The 16,703-nt window shown below is 36.2% G+C and overlaps 1 protein-coding gene across 1 annotated transcript; it reads right to left on the bottom strand.

Annotated features, from left to right (window-relative positions):
• Positions 1-1,831: 1,831 nt before the first annotated feature.
• LOC116159141 (putative nuclease HARBI1) lies at positions 1,832-2,965 on the bottom strand. The gene has a single exon (XM_031472074.1). It carries the CDS (start codon positions 2,963-2,965, stop codon positions 1,832-1,834), a length of 1,134 nt encoding a protein of 377 aa, XP_031327934.1.
• Between the last annotated feature and the right edge of the window lie 13,738 nt (positions 2,966-16,703).

The raw sequence follows: 16,703 nt of genomic DNA, 5'->3' as shown, positions 1-16,703 counted from the left end.
ACGTAGGAATATATACAGGCAAGGCAAAAAGGGTTATGTACAGGGAAGGAAAAAAAAAAGGAAAAAGGCCAACGTGTTTCATTCCTCCGGCACCCCTGACTACAGGGATACCGGAGGCGGGCTGCTCAGGGCTTCCTGGCCCTCTTCAGCCAGAGAACGGGATTGTAAGGATGGGTAAAGTTAGGGATGGGAACGGAAGGAACGGAGTTAGGGTGCTGAGGGGGAGAGTACTGCTCCAGCATTTGCCTCGTAGATTTCAACATAATGCTAGCATTATGCGAAGCTACGTATGTCTGAGGAAAACCCCCTGACAAAACCCCAGACAGAGCAGTCGGCAGCGGGATTCGAACCCACAACCTCCCGAATAGCATCGGTGAGCGCGACCACTGCGCCACGTGCCTCGGTTATGTACAGGGTATTTTCACCCTTTAACGTCCACGAAATTTTTTGAAGGATATTTATATTTTGATGCATGGACATCGTCTATAAGCTCAAATTGAATCAAAAGTCAAATTTAACTCATCCGGAAATTGATAATAGTGATAGTATGTATGTACGACTACCAAGAGTAATATTGTAACAGAATTTATTATTGTCGGAAAACAGAATGAAAATTAAGAATGATAATTTTTAAAACACTTTCGTTCTACTCACAATGGGCGCGTTCATAAGACACAACAGTTACCGCTACGCTACCTCGTAGCGTATCGGTAACAGTTGTGGTCTTATGACACGACCGCTACTTTGACACGAGCACTTGACGTTAACGTCACTCTCTATACTTTGACAACTGTCGAACGTGCGCAGTTTACATTTCTTATATCGCGGGTAACAGAGTTTAAAATGGCCCAAGAATATATGGCATTTAAAGATTTTAGATATAATTCTTCAGGAAACATTATTATGACTGAAGATGGAAAGTTGCAGTGCACCTTTGAAGATGGGTATGGTAGGTCATTAACTATGTAACTAATGACATGTAGACAAATTATGTTATGATTATAACGATGTACTCCTATCTACACCATAAGAATCTAATGTTCATTAATTGTTTAGGTAATGAGCAATTAATTGCTGTAGATAAACAGCAATTAATAGCTGCCAATATTATGGTGAATGAACAAAGTATTGATGATCGCCCCAACCATCTACTAGTGGTTCAAATGCAAATTGCAATTTAGGTAGCTAATTATTACTCCCAATTAGACTATCTAATTCTACATTGTTTAGGTACTGAATTCGCATGGAATCGTAATACCACACTTTTACTGATTTCAAATTATAAAACATTAAAGGATAAGTTCAGAGATCCAAAAATTAAAAAAAAGCACTTTGGGCACAAATTAAAAGTCAATTTTTAAAGGAAGGTTACGAGGTAACCGAAGAAATTTTAGACAGAAAATTTAGAAATTTAAAGAAAACCTACACTGGATTAAAAGATACAATAACTAGGACTGGAAGAGGTAGAATTTCGTGGGAACATTATGAATCATTTGACGATTTATTTCAAGAAGACAAAAGTGTAAATATACCACATACAATTTCCAGCATGCCACCAATAAGAGATAAACCAGAAGCCTTATCGCAAACATTTGAAGTGAGTGAAGCAGAAAGCGCACCTACGAAAACCCCTAGCGGCAGCGCACATAAAATGAGCACATTGTTCAGGCAGAGAAAAAAACAACTCGAACTCGAGAGAAGGATAATGGAAATAACTTTGCTGCGCAAAGCAATAGAAGAGAGTAATGATATTCAAAAAGAAAGGAATGAAATTTTAAAATTAATGTTAGAAAGAAGATAATCCAAAAAGTAATACCATGAATTGTTTGTTCTAATGTCGTGAAATATTTACAATAAAATTGCGTTTTTCTACGCCATTTTGATGGTCGGCGACAACATCGTTATCATCGGCTTCTTGGTGATTATTTTCTCCTTCTATAATTGCTTCATTGTCGTGCATTTCTTCTCCCCACATAAGGGTAAAGTTGTGCAAAACACAAGCAGCAGTAATAATTTCTGTTGCGAAGTCAGGTTCTGCAATGTCTAAATATTTCAGACGCCTGAACTTTCCCTTTAATTGACCGAAGGCCCTTTCGATAACTGCTCTTATCGTTGACAATTTAACATTGTAACGTATTTGGTCTTCGTTTAAGTGCCCATTGTCCCGAAAAGGTGTTAAGAGATTTTCCATTAGGGGGTAAGCCGAATCTCCAAGAATATGGCAATTTTGTGGCATTATTGTGTTGTTGTTATTTACCAGACGACCATATACTGGACTGGTACGCAGAACACGTGCATCGTGCACTCTGCCAGGCATACCCACATATATGTCCATAAATAGTTTTTTATTATTACATATTCCCTGAAGAATTACAGAATGCACTTGTTTACGATTATAGTAATCGTTAGCGTTTGCAGTTGGTTGTTTCATTTGAATGTGGCAACCATCAATAGCCCCAATAACTCCAGGGAATCCACCTGACTTGTCATGAAATGCCCTAATTGCCGTATCATGATTATTTGGCCACGTTATATATCTATTTAGCAACTCTACAAAGACTGCAACAACATCTTTAAAAATACCATGTGCAGTACTTCTAGCCAATCCGAATCGATCTCCTGCTGCCAAGAATGATTCTGGTTTGGCCAACACCCACAAAGTAAACAGTATCTTCTTTTGCATTGGTATTATCGAGTTTTGTAGTCGTTGATTATTTCCAATTACAGTACTTAATTCTTCAAAACATTCTCGCGACATCCTAAAGTGCTGAACGAACAGATCCCCCACATATTGAGGGATTGTTTCCTCATAATAATTTAAATTTCGAGGAATAGCATTTCGTTCCCTTACCTCATTGCCAATAATGTTTAGGGGTTCTGCTAAATCTAAAGCAACATTTTCAATTATTGCAACATTAATACCTCGATCTTCAACCAAAAGAGCAATAATCGCTTGTAAATCCATTATAATCACACAAAAACATCAAAACTTATAATAACAAATTCGTAATCCCAAAATAGCGAATAATTAACCTTAAATGACAAGATACTTGTCAATTTACACTGCGCTACTAAAAATGGCCGACTGCTCCGTAAAGAGCGTAAAAGTAGCGACGTAATTATAAGACGTATCGGTAACTGTTCCACAACAGTTGTGTCTTATGAACGCGCCCAATGTTACTTTACACTGTTCGCAGCGCCATCTTGCTTTCTGGTGGCATTCAGTACACCGCAGTTGTGCTGAAATTTTTTCTGGGTAATGTCCATCTTTTACTTTCCTGGCGGTGACTGGTACATGACCAGCTGGACGATTATTGAATTGTGATTTCTCCTTCCCTACGAGATAATGCAGAACTATGTTTCTCTGAAATTTCAACAGGCCCATTGGCTCCCCCGAATATAGCTGGTACAACCTCCATACGTTAACCACTGCCATATTGATCATATTTGTGAATAGTACCCACCACCACTTCTTTCCTCGAATATTCGGTAGTTGTTAACACATTGGTCATGTAAGTCCACTCCACCCATCGATGTATTGTAACTCTTGAAAATGGCAGGCTGTGGAACGTCAACTTTCTCCTTAGCAATACTGGACCAGCGTTTCACACGGTAGATGGGCTCTAGTGAATGGTAATTTGTGACCATAGTTACTGGACTATTGTCATTCTATCTGACGAAAAGGAGGCCTGCGTCGCTATCGTACATATGTTCAAAATATCCCCTTTTTTTTTTAATAGCTTTAGTTTCCAAAAAAGGGCACTTTCTCATACGATTGTCCCTGACCGTTCCTGTAGCACGTTGAAGCAATTATCGAAAAATACCACGTGGTCAGATGGCACCGAAATTATATCCAAGAGATCTAGGACTACTCGTGATCCCAAAGGAAGAGTATTGACTTCGGGCTTTGAAGTACCCTTCGCTCCACAATAGGTATCAAACCCATATGTGTAACCTGTGGAGCTACACAGCATCCAGTTCTTATATCCGAAATGAACGGGTTTCCCTCTAATATACTGTCTGCTGGTATGTCGGCCGAAGAACTTCACCATTGCTTCATCAATCGAAAGATGCTCATGAAATAAACTCCACTGCTGAAAATTTTGATTCAGTTTGGTCATAAGTGGACGCAGCTTTGACATCTTATCGTTTTATCAAGATGATCATTATCAGCAAGGTGGATGTATTTTTTGATCTCCAGGAAACGATTGCGGGACATGGCATTTGCAACAATTGATACGTTCAGATCACAATCCAGGCTCCAGTAGTTTCTTTCACTTGAAAGTCTGTGATACCCCGTTAGAAGAAGAATACCAACAAACAGTTTCATATCAGCCCTTGATACGAAAAAATCGTGCTAGTTTTTTTGGGAGGAATAAATGTTAGTTTGTGTGACAATATGATCATAAATTTCATTGTCAAATAGTTTTTCAAAAGTTTCAACTGGAGGAAGATGTTCTAAATCATGTTTCATTATTTCTAGACAATTTCCAGCCGATGTAGATGGCATTCCGATATATACATAATTTTTGGTCCAGATGGGCGTAGAACTTTGACCTATTCCTCTATTTCCCATACCTTGCCTCATTGTCTGGCGAAGAACTGACAATGGCACGTCATCTTCTTCGTCGCTACCTTCGTTTTCATCATGGTCGATATTGTGTAGTTCAACTTGACCCGCACCATCCAAAGGCATTGACAACTCTTCCTCCTGGATTACGTCATCGTCGAAAGTTTTCTCATCTGTTTGGGGGTCTATATCCGGTGGAACAACTACAATATCGACTTCATTTTGCGTCTCATTTGCAGCAAGATCTTCTATTGCAGCTTGTAAATGCAAATAAATCCTCTGAGGATAAAATTGCCGAACGGGTATTGAAGCAATATCGTCATGATCCATCGGTTTCTGTAAAATAAATAATAATATTTAGTAGAACAACAAAATGGAATAGAAAGCGTTATTGTTTATTTACTTTTTCTTTTTTTACAATAACTTCTTAGAGCTTTCTGTAGGACTAGCTATAGAGGGATTGCAGGCAAGGGCCGATAGCACTTATGCAATCTAAAATTCAAAGTATTTGGTGGTTACCGACCCCACCTAACACTATGAATTTGCGGAAATGCGAAAGAAGTAATTCAATTCATTTATTTGTGTTCTCGTCGTGCTTCAGCCCATTGTCCCCATATGAGTACACCAATCAAAACTTACCAATAGTTTTTCCGGAAAATACAACTTGCTCCCATCCAATGTAGCAAGCTCTTCACGGAGGTTTTTGAATACCTATTTATGCACCAACACAGGCGTAGAGTTCCTAAAACACATAAAATACCACGTTTTGTATTCCGGTGCACAACACTAAAAATACACACGTGTGTTTCACAGAAATAAAACTTCAAAATGATATGGCCTATTGCATTTGTGTGTGGTGACAACTTAGGACGCTATACTATTTATCATCTGAACATCCTAAGATGTCACTCTTATGCACTAGATGCCAACACTGGGTAGTTTTATTCATTGTCCCCAAATGAGGACGGTGGGCTCTAATGGGTTAAAGGAAAAACGAAAGGATATTTTATTCTAGTTTGGGGACGCAACAACTTTATATTTTCAAATTGAAATTTTTTAAATGAAATAAAAACAGGTGAATATTTTTGTTTGGAGGCAAGCAGTGGGTACCAACAGTATCTGTGACGTAACACTTTTCTTCCCTATAAAACCATGCTGAAACTTTTCTTGTATTTGAAGTACAAGCTTCCACTTTTTGCTGGAGCTTGAATATGGATGTGCTTCCCATCTAAAACACCAATACAATTTGGGAAATTCCATTTAAGTAGTTTCAAACTGCTTGGCAATCAATCGTCATTCTTCTTCCGAGGATGGTGGTTTTAAATAGAACGTTCCACTTCCATATAATTTCTACCACGCTTTCAATGGTAGTGTGAACAGTTGCATGTCCAAGGTGATACGTCCACGCAATTGCTTGCATTGAACACCCCAGTGATAAATAACTAAAAACAAACTGTTGCATAAAATTCCTGCCCATCACATAAATTTTCTTATTTGAGTAAGTACTACCGTAAAACGGGGTGAATCGGGACTATGGGATGAATACATCCAAAACTTTATTGGCGACTGTTCCTAGATAACTATACTATTGTATACTGTACAAAGCTTACAGATACCAAAAATTAGATACATGTTCAACCCACTAGGTGGCAGTACTTATTCAAGTTTTGTGCATTCTTAAGAATGTTAACATAACCCCAAAGTTAGTTATCGTAATCTGTTTCAAAAGTGAGTCAAATAACTTTATTTATATTGTTGAAAAGAAGTAAGTAAATAATAATAAAAAAAAAGACAATTATTGGAAATATAAATATCTGTTCCGATTGGGGATATCCTATTGATACTTACGATTTAAGACTATTAGTCAAGAATTATTTGGACAAGTTAGGCAGAAATGTGCCTCGTTTTAATAACAATTTACCAGGTAAAGAGTTTGTTTTTAGTTTCTTAATGACACAAAAAAGAAATATCAAACCGCATGTGTGAGAATATCAAAAGATCTAGAGCCCAAGTATCTCGAGATATTCTTAAGAAATATTTTTCTAATCTATCTGAATCATTAAGGGATGTACCACCAACGCATGTGATCATACTACGACGAGACGAACTTATCTGATGATGTTGGTCGAAAGAAAATTATAGCGCGGAGAGGTGCCAAACATCCTGAGCGTGTTATGAACAACAGCAAATCTGCAACGTCCGACGGACAACTACTCCCGCTCTATGTCGTCTATAAAGCTCAAAATATGTGCAGTACATGGAGAGAAGGTCGTCCAACACAAGATACAATCGTACTCCGTCTGGATGGTTCGATATGGATTGCTTTGAAGATTGGGTGATGACCGTCATAATTCTATAAAAATTAGAAGGTCGAAAAATTTTAATCGGAGATAATTTGGCTTCCCATATTTCAATCAAGGTTATCAAAGAGCTGTTTTGCCACCCAACTCCACACACTTAACACAACCCCTCGATGTGGCATTTTTCCGACCATGTGGCGGAAAATTTTGTTAGATTGGAAAAAGGGACCTGGACGAACAGAGGCTAGTGTGCCTCGATTACTAAAACAATTAGTGGAAGGAATCATAAAAAACGCAAAGGAAAATATAATTTCAGGGTTTCGAAAGACTGGATTAATTCCTTTGAACAAAGAAGTGTTACACCAATTGCCCAAGGAGACTTTAGACCCTCAAGATGTTAGTGCTATTAATACATCCATCATCGACCTATTGAAAGAGATGCGATACCCTGAGAAACCTTTCAGAAAATCTAAAAATAAGAAAATGAATGTAGAACCAGGGAAAAGTGTAAAGTGTGATTCAACCTCAAGTAGTGACAGTGAGCTAAGCACATATGAAAACTATATGCTTATACTTCCACTGATGATCCTTTTAATAATCAGCCGAGCAAGTCTACACATGAAGTTGGGCATTCAACCAGTAGATACCTGGTATCTTGTTGTTGGTAGAGTCTACCAACAAGATCGATGATCAGTTTAATCTGGGTGATTGGGTATTAGTTAAGTTCTGTGTTGATAGACCTACTGCGTTAATAAAAAATAGAGTGTATATTGGAAAAAGTACATCAAAGTGTGATAATTTGTATGTGGCAACATTTCTCCGAAAAAAAAAAACATTAACAAAAACACTGAAAAATATCGGACAGTACTTATACTTTTACCCAGATATACCTCTACTTACCGTAACGTTAATGCTAAACGTTCCTCCGGTCCAACTTGATCGAGCAAATGATGTTTTGCAATTATATGCGGTTTTACCATTTCCAATAATTTATTAAAAATTGGTACAGTCATCCTTGTACCTGTATTAAAAAAATTCGGTTGGGTCTTCAACTTTAATTTTTTTAAAATACGCTTTATAGAACCCATGAATTTGCATGTTGCGATTTATACGTTTTGTTTTGAACCCATCAACCGCTGCAGCAATTAGCGCGACGATATACTGAACTGGAGCATGTTACAAAATCCACTCAAGAAACTTCTCAAGTAAATTTTAAGAAAATGCATCATGAACAACGCAATTAATAACTTTTTATTTGAAAACCATATTCAGCAATTTAGAATTTATGAAACTGCTCAGTAGGTAGGTATGTAATAGATACTAGATGTTTTAAAGATAGTTGTGTACTTTTGCATAATGGGGATATTTTTTCGTGTTACTAACATTATTCGTGAGGAAGGAAGTAACAATGGAAGTTTTGTGGGCTACTGCTTCACTAAAATTGAATGTAGTATGTATGATCAACCATGCATTTCTCAAGAACTTGAAAGATTAATCTAATGATATTAATAAAAATAATAAATAATAATCTCTAACTTATTCATAGGTACAAATAAGAAAATACAAAAACAAGAATTAAATCGTTGCATTATGGTAGGTAGCAAATACCAATCTTATCTTACGATTACGTACCAGCCTGCACTGCAGTCATGCAATGCATTGCGTACAGACAGCGTTACCGAAACTTCAACCGGTAAACGGTTGCACTTACGAAAATTCACGACCTCGTGACTCGGACCGCTTGCGAACGCCGTTCTTAACGTGGCATGTTACCAGTGTGGATACCGGTAAATCTTTAATAATTTGTTACATTTCGTGTTCGGTGCTTCGTGCTTGTGAAACATGGCGTTAAATGTTGAAGTTCCGGGTACATCTCAGTGTCAATGTGTTATTGAAACTCTACTAAACAGTCATTTAGTTCAAGGTCATTCGGCGGAAAAAATTCTATTGTATTAAAAGGCCGACCTATTCCCGATCTGAAAGGTTTAAAATCTAAATCATCTGGCGGTTTTAATAGACATTTTAGCTTTTCTTGGTACAGAGAATATGCGTGGTTGTGTGGGTGTGCAAAAATGTCTAGTTTGTTTTGCTGACCGTGTCTTCTTTTTTCGCAAGAAAAGAATGTGTGGACAAGAGATGGGCTGAAAAATATGGAAAGCTTTCGTGTATTAAGACCGCGTCATGAAAACTCCAAGCATCATATTACTTCTCTTGTCACTATACACAAATTTGGAAAAAGTAGAATAGATTTTTCATTGAGTAAAGCTTTTCAAGAAAATATCGAAAAATACAATGAAACGGTTAAGAGGAATAGATCTGTTATCTCCCGTTTAATAAGCGGTACGTGTTATTTAGCTCTACAAGAACTGCCTTTTCGAGGTAGTGATGAGTCTGGTGATTCTACTAACAGAGGCAATTATGTAGAATTACTACATTTAATGGCTGAAAACGACGGATTGTTGGATAATCACCTACAAACCGCTACCGTGTTTTCGGGAACATCAAATGACATACAGAATGATTTAATTCAGTGCATATCTCGTGTTCTCATCAATGAAATAAAAAAGGAAATTAAAGAAACAAGTTTTGTTGCTGTTATAATGGACGAGAGCACCGACGTTTCCAACAAATCGCAGTTATCAACAATACTTCGCTATGTTACTTCAGACGGAAACGTAGAAGAAAGATTTTTAGGATTTCCTAATGTGAGTAGTGATCGTACAGCAGCTGCACTGTTTAACCGTTTAGTTAAATATATGGACGAATTTGAGTGCGCTAACAAGTTAGTGGCGCAAACGTATGACGGTGCTGCTGTCATGGCAGGTGAACATAATGGTCTTCAAAGACTGGTAAGGGAAAACTATGAACAAAAACCTCTTCTTGTGCACTGCTATGCACATAAACTAAATTTAATATTGGAACAATCAGTAAATCACATCAAAGAATGTAAAATTTTTTTCCAAACCATGACAGGATTATCACCATTTTTTAGCAAATCCTCTAAAAGAACAAACGCCTTAGACCGTGAGGTGAAGAGACGTCTTCCAACAGTATCTACGACAAGATGGAATTACAAAAGCCGCATGATTGATGTGATTTTTCATCTAAAAAAAGATCTGTTAACACTATTTACGTCTATTATTGAAGACACCGAGGAATGGGACGGTGAAACACGATCTTTAGCTATCGGTTATCACAAAACGCTTCAAAGCTTTGATTTCAACTTTTTACTTGAAGTGTTTTCATGTATTTTTCCAAAATCCGACACTTTATTCAATATTTTACAGAAGAAAATTTTTGATATTGGGTACTGCGCACAAAATGTGAATAAATTTAAACAAGATCTATCTGCCTTGAGAGAAAAGAGAGAGTCAGAGGTATGGTCCAAATTGGTTGTCGATGACGGCTTGTTACCTTCAAAGAGACTTAGACTGGACAGAGTTACTAGAGATAAGAAAACTTGTTACAAGCGATTATTTTATGAAATAATAGGTAGATACACTGGTTGGGCAGATTGAACATAGATTTTCTAACATGGAACAACTTAAATTCTTCTCTTTACTCAACGGTGAACACTTTGCACGGTATGCGAAAGATTTCCCGGAAAATTCCTTTAATACACTATTTAATAATTTTGGAAAATATTTTAATGGACTACGCTTAAAAAATGAACTATCCTACTTATATTCATCGCCTGAATATGGTAATAAACAAGTGTTTGAGTTGTACAAGGAATTGCGAACTATGGGACTGCATGAAGCTCTACCAGAAGTTGCAAAACTATGTGAATTATTCCTAACCATCCCTGCCACTAGTGCTTCAGCGGAGAGAACATTTTCAGCTTTACGCCGAATACACACGTCTCAGCGGAATACACAAGGAAGAACCTCGAGAAGCTCACAAACCTTTCTAAACTGCAAAATATAAAACAAAATAGGTCTAGTTTCGAACAAACGCAAAGAAAACGTGCCAAAAATAGTGACAGTGCCATTACCTTTTATCCACAAGAAAACGACGACGACGAAGATTTTACTGAAGATGTAAATGTAACTGAGAATGTAACGCACTCGGAAACCGAACATATTAAAAATTTAGTTACTAATTATGTAAAACAGAGTTGCCATAATTTGGATGAAGATAGAGCAAAAGAAACGAATTTATTGTTACTTTAACTTCTAGTCACGGCTTGAATTCTACTGCTGAAATAAAGTGCGCCTTTTGCAACACATGCTCAAGAGTAACTTCCGCCCAAGGAAGGTATGGAAAGAAATGGGTATTACCAAATTTCAACAAAAATGTGGGAACACATTTTACATCCAAACCAAAGCAAAAAAAACTAAACACAATACTTTGGATTCGTTCCTCAATATGGAAAATACAATAGAGATTTTGCCCACCTTAGTTAGTACCAGTAATTCGACCAATACAAATGTTTCCCCTTCGGTTTCTCTTCGAGCCTCTCCATCAGCTGGGAATGAAATTCGACGAGATAGTCTATCATTGAATAATAAGATACATATAATAGAAAACAGAGTATTGCAACCATCAATTAGAAACCTCCAAGTTCCAAATTCATCACGTGCGAAAAGTGTACTATGCGCAGAAGAAGACTTAGAAGTTCAAAATACATCGCAACTACAACTACGACATGTTTCCAATCTAAATGGAAAGATGAAATTTATTCAAGAACACAGCGCAAGAATTAGGTCAACAGAGAATTGCTATAATGAACATCAAAGAAAAATAACAGATTTTTATCCTTTAATAGGTAACATAAACAGTATTTTAAAAGATGATCACAAAAGCATCATCCAAAATACTTTTGAAAAAAAATTTGGTACAAAAAACAGCAAAAAAGAAATATTAGAGATGCTGATAGAGTCGAGCATAAAAAATAGTGACCTTGAAAAGCACGGAAATAGATTCAACGAACCTATCAAGTTGTTGGGCATCTTTTCATTAATGGTGGAAGACTGTTGTATGAGACGTTACATGCAAATATGAAAAATGCTCTTCCATCAGTATCTACCATTTATCGTAGTATAGACGATGAAAATAAAATAAGAGAGGGTTTACCTAGATTTCAAGAACTGAAGCGGTTCCTCTTCAAGAGAGGGTATCCTCTTAGTGTGTGGGTCAGTGAAGACCAAAACACACTTGTTAAAAAAGTCGAATACGATCCATTCACCAACAAAATGGTAGGTTTTGTTATTCCTTTTGAACCAAATGGATTTCCATAACAAAAAAATACGAGGTAAATTCTGTTAGAGATATAGAAGAAGCATTTCATACAGCAGCAATTGCTTCCAACGCATATGTGATAATGGCTCAACCAATGGTGCAAAATTTTAGAAGTGAACCATGGCACCACCTCAGGGAACCTGCTAATTATCAATTCTTAAAATATAATTAACTATTATTAATTGTGCTCACTAGAGTACATAATTGTGTTTTAAAACTTAGAACAAAAAAAGTAAATGATTTGATAAATTTGGTACCAAGAAGTATTCATTTGTGTTTATCCGTGGACTTCGAATACGGTCGAGCGTGCCAAGCTGAAACTGGCTCGTATTTTCCTACAAGTGTGGACTTCCGCGGGGAGTAGAGGGGTGGGAGGAGCGAAACCGAAGTAGCGTTTTATACGTACAACTTGAGCCATCAGAAGTTTGGCTCATAAGCACAATTGTATAATGTGTACGGTATTGTCGGTGTTACTATACTTTGCGCCGTTTTCCTTGTTTCAGTCTTGATAAGTCAAACAATTTTTTTTACTTCTGTATAAGATTACACTTCCCGGATTAATTGTTATTGTTACGTAAAATACACAAATTAAAAAATCATTTAAATAAATCTTTTTCCATGCATTCTCTGGAAGATAGATTTTAAATAAAGCAATTAAGCAGGCCGTTACCGGACTTAAATATTGTTAGAAAACGAAATGTGTCTGAATCTTCTTTAAGAGGACACGACAATAGCAATAAATCCGAAAATAAAGGAGTAGGTATTCAGAGAATTAATAAATTTCAGTACTTGTTTAGATAAAGATTTGAATAGTTATTTGTAGTACAACTATTGTTGAAAATGATACTTCGGCCTCATTAATAAAACTGCAAATAAAATGTTGTTATTGTTTATAGATCGGACTAAACGCCATGGAAACGGATAGTACAAATCGTGAAAAAAGTAACACTTTCCATACGATTTTTTGTCAAAAAAAATCCGCTAATTCTCATCTAAAACAACACAAAATGAATTACTTGAATGCATACTTGAATTATACTTATGAAACAAGTCTCCAAAGAAACTAAAGGGGCTAGATTTGTTTCCGTCACTTGCATTATAAATATTCGAATTATACTCAAAATCTAAATAACTGGAATAATATGAAAACAAAAATTTGTAACTATTAAAATAATGGGGAGGGGGACACAATTTGGCACTACCTTCTACGCAGCTTACGAGCCGCCACTGCTGTCAAGGGGCAGTTATGTGGAAATGTGAATACGATCATTAAGAGTCTTCTGTACCCACTGCACCCAATGTAAATTTCCATAAGAGCGCCCGCCATAAAAACTCTATTTGTTTTTCCAAAAACAATTTTTTTTAAGAACTATTTTATAAATTTAGACCTTTATCTACAAAATGTTCGGACTATTTTTTTTTTAAGTTTATAGCAACTGAATACCGATTGTTTAAAGATTAGATGTTTCGCACCGATTATTGCGCTAATCTGTTTTATTTTTTTACTCTCGATCAAGACGATTTATGGAAAAAGTAAACCGACAGTTTTTTAGATAAGTTACTTCTAAACATGGACCCAAAAAATGAAATCATAATTTCTGTAAATAAAGTCTGTATCTTGGCGGGCGTTAAATCAACAATTTGAGTGAAACAAGTGGCGCCACTGCACAGTGTCGGTGGGAACTAACTAAGGACCAAGACAGGAGTTGACAAAGCAAGAATATTATCTTATCTCTTGCAGCTATAATCATCTATACACTATAATGTAAAAAAGTTGCGCTTAGGTAAAGAAGACTCTTAAATGGGCCCCTCTAGGTATATGAAGAAGATTGTATTAATCATCTTTGATATCCTCGCTATAGTTTTCACAATAATCTACGACCTGTATATAAATTAATTAACTAACATTGATTGAAATAAGTATAACATTACCATAGCTGTCGGAAAAGAAATGACCGTTGTACGCCCTCGGCTACACCCCAACTCGTCTCTTTATGCAGTGAAACCCCTATAAATAATTCCTGAAACTCTAGGCATGAAAACTTTCTTATACAGGGTGTTCATGCAATAATAACTATTTTTTTTCTCAATAATTCAAAAAGAATTAATCAATTGATTGAGTGCCGATAATACAGGGTGTGCATCCTCGGGTGATTTTAAGGAGAAAATTTATATCTGCAGATGCCCTAAACCTGTTTTTGAGCTACGGGGTGTTAAAATTTTAAGAAAAATCACTTACATATTTTTATGAAATTTTGTACACCTTTTCATCAATAAGGAGCCTTTTTTGACGTAAAATATTTTTTAAAATTTTCGCCAGTGACGTTCGAATGGGGTTTGAACTGACCATTTTATTTAATAAGTTTAGTTCCTCCTTAAAATCACCCGAGGATTGACACCCTGTATTATCGGCACTCAATTAACACCTTGTATATTCATTACCACCGTAAAGGTAATAACGATATAACCGTACTTATTTTTGTTTATTCCGAATTCCATTGTTATACATGGACACAAACCCCTTAAAGTAATAATTCTAATTAGATCGCGATTTTTTATGATACTCCATATTGTGTTAATACGTCCGTCCGCGCGGTCGCTGCTAGATCTTTATCTTAAGGGCTAAGTCAATTTTTTTATGTACCATAATTTTACACCTTTGCTGTTTATTAACGATCCTCGAGATATATAATCATTAATTTATAATTTCGTATTGTCTGTTTGTCTGTCTGTTGTCTGTCTGCCTATCCGTGTGCATGATAACTTTGTTTAGAACCGTCGGATCACTTTGAAAATTGGTACGCATGTTCTTAAGGATATAAGAAAGGTCGGTATTTTTCAGTTACGTAGACTAACGGGTCAAAAAGGTACAGCCCAAAAACCTCCAAAAAGTAAGGTTCTTTTTTATCATTCTTCTTACAAAGAACATATGAATGCCCGGTTTTCTTAAACCTCAAGCAACTATGCAGACGAATTTAAAAAACTCATAACTGCACAATTTTTTTATTTGTCGAGATATTTGAATGAAACCTTGTATATAGGCACGTAATTGAGAAGTAATTTTTAAATGCAAAATTACAGCACGTATGACAGACAGATAAATATATATTTTCTCATTAACAACACTATTCATTTACATGGCAACATACATTATTTATTTTCTAAATTGCATAACACCAACACTCCCTCTCAATTTAAGCATAGAATTATCTACAACTTCTAGAACGTCAAATAATGCATGGATAAACAAATTATACAAAGCTAACCTCTCTCTCTCTCTCAAACAGTAGGTATAACAAATATTGAAAAATATACTAAACTATCCCTATTCCGGTTCTACAATTTGAGAACAATACGCAATCAGCGGTTTCGTAAGTATATCCGCTAGCTGATGTTTAGTGTCAATATAGGTTACAGTCACTAACCCATCGTTAGCAAGATTTCTAATAAAATTATATTTCACGTCAACATGTTTCAGTCGTTTCGTGAGGCTTGTGCAAGATTGATTGTCTTCATAAATTTTGAAATACGTTGGAGATGAATGCATATCCATCAGTAGTTGTGACAACCACAATCCTTCTGGAGCTGCTTCCGATAAAGCAATGTATTCTGCCTCTGTTGATGAGACTGCAACAGTACTTTGCTTTCTTGTACACCAATTGACTGTCCCTCCATAAAATTTGAATAAAATCCCGTTGTTGATTTGCGATCTGTCGTATCGTCTGCCTAATTTGGAGTCTGCATAACCTTCAAGTTGTTCATCAATATTCCTGGGAAATAGTAGCTTATAATCAGTTGTTCCTTTAATATATCGTAGAATTCTTTTCAATGCATTCCAAAGCTCATCTGTACTACAGCTTTGATATCTGCTACAAATAGGTATTTAGTGATGCACTGAGATCTGGCCGTGTAGAAAGCATAGCATACACAAGCATACATAAGACAACCGATCAATTCGCGCACTGGTTTTGTTTGAGTGCTTTTGGAATTTTCATTTTTGAATCCCTTGATCATCGGTGTCTTTACTGGATTACAGTTTATCATGTCGAAACGAGCTAGAAGATTGCAAAGGTAATTTTTCTGGCTAAGATAAACACCATCCTCCGTAAAACTTATGTCAATACCTAGAAAACATGTAACGTTACCCGTTCCGTATTCAGTTGTATCTTGTATCAGATTTTTGTGCTTTGACATTCTATACGCTAAGAATATGTTGTGCATGCGCAGTGCTAACTTTCTTATTTGTGAACGGATTGTTTTGGTTAAATTGCTGAAAACGAATTTGGCTGGAGTAACTAATCAAAGACTGTTAATGTGGAAACGCGCTTTTTGTACATCGTTTACGATTACTTTTTGAACTAGTTTAGTGTTGTCTTTGTAGCGACATACGATAAAGGCCTTCAAAAATTAGAATTAGCATTGCTGCTATCAGATGTAGAATCTGAAGATGAATCAATAAAAAAGTCATTTGAAAAGGGATTCTTCTGAGGAGGATTCTTGCGTCAGTAGAAAAAAGAAGACATTGAGAACCATTTATGAAAGCGACGAGGACAGAGATGAGGACAGTTCAGAATCTTTAAATAAATCGCGTC

Source organism: Photinus pyralis, unplaced genomic scaffold, assembly GCF_008802855.1.
Source record: "Photinus pyralis isolate 1611_PpyrPB1 unplaced genomic scaffold, Ppyr1.3 Ppyr1.4_LG1, whole genome shotgun sequence".
In the NCBI taxonomy this organism is placed as follows: Eukaryota; Metazoa; Arthropoda; class Insecta; order Coleoptera; family Lampyridae; genus Photinus; species Photinus pyralis.
This window is presented reverse-complemented; position numbering and strand designations above follow the sequence as displayed.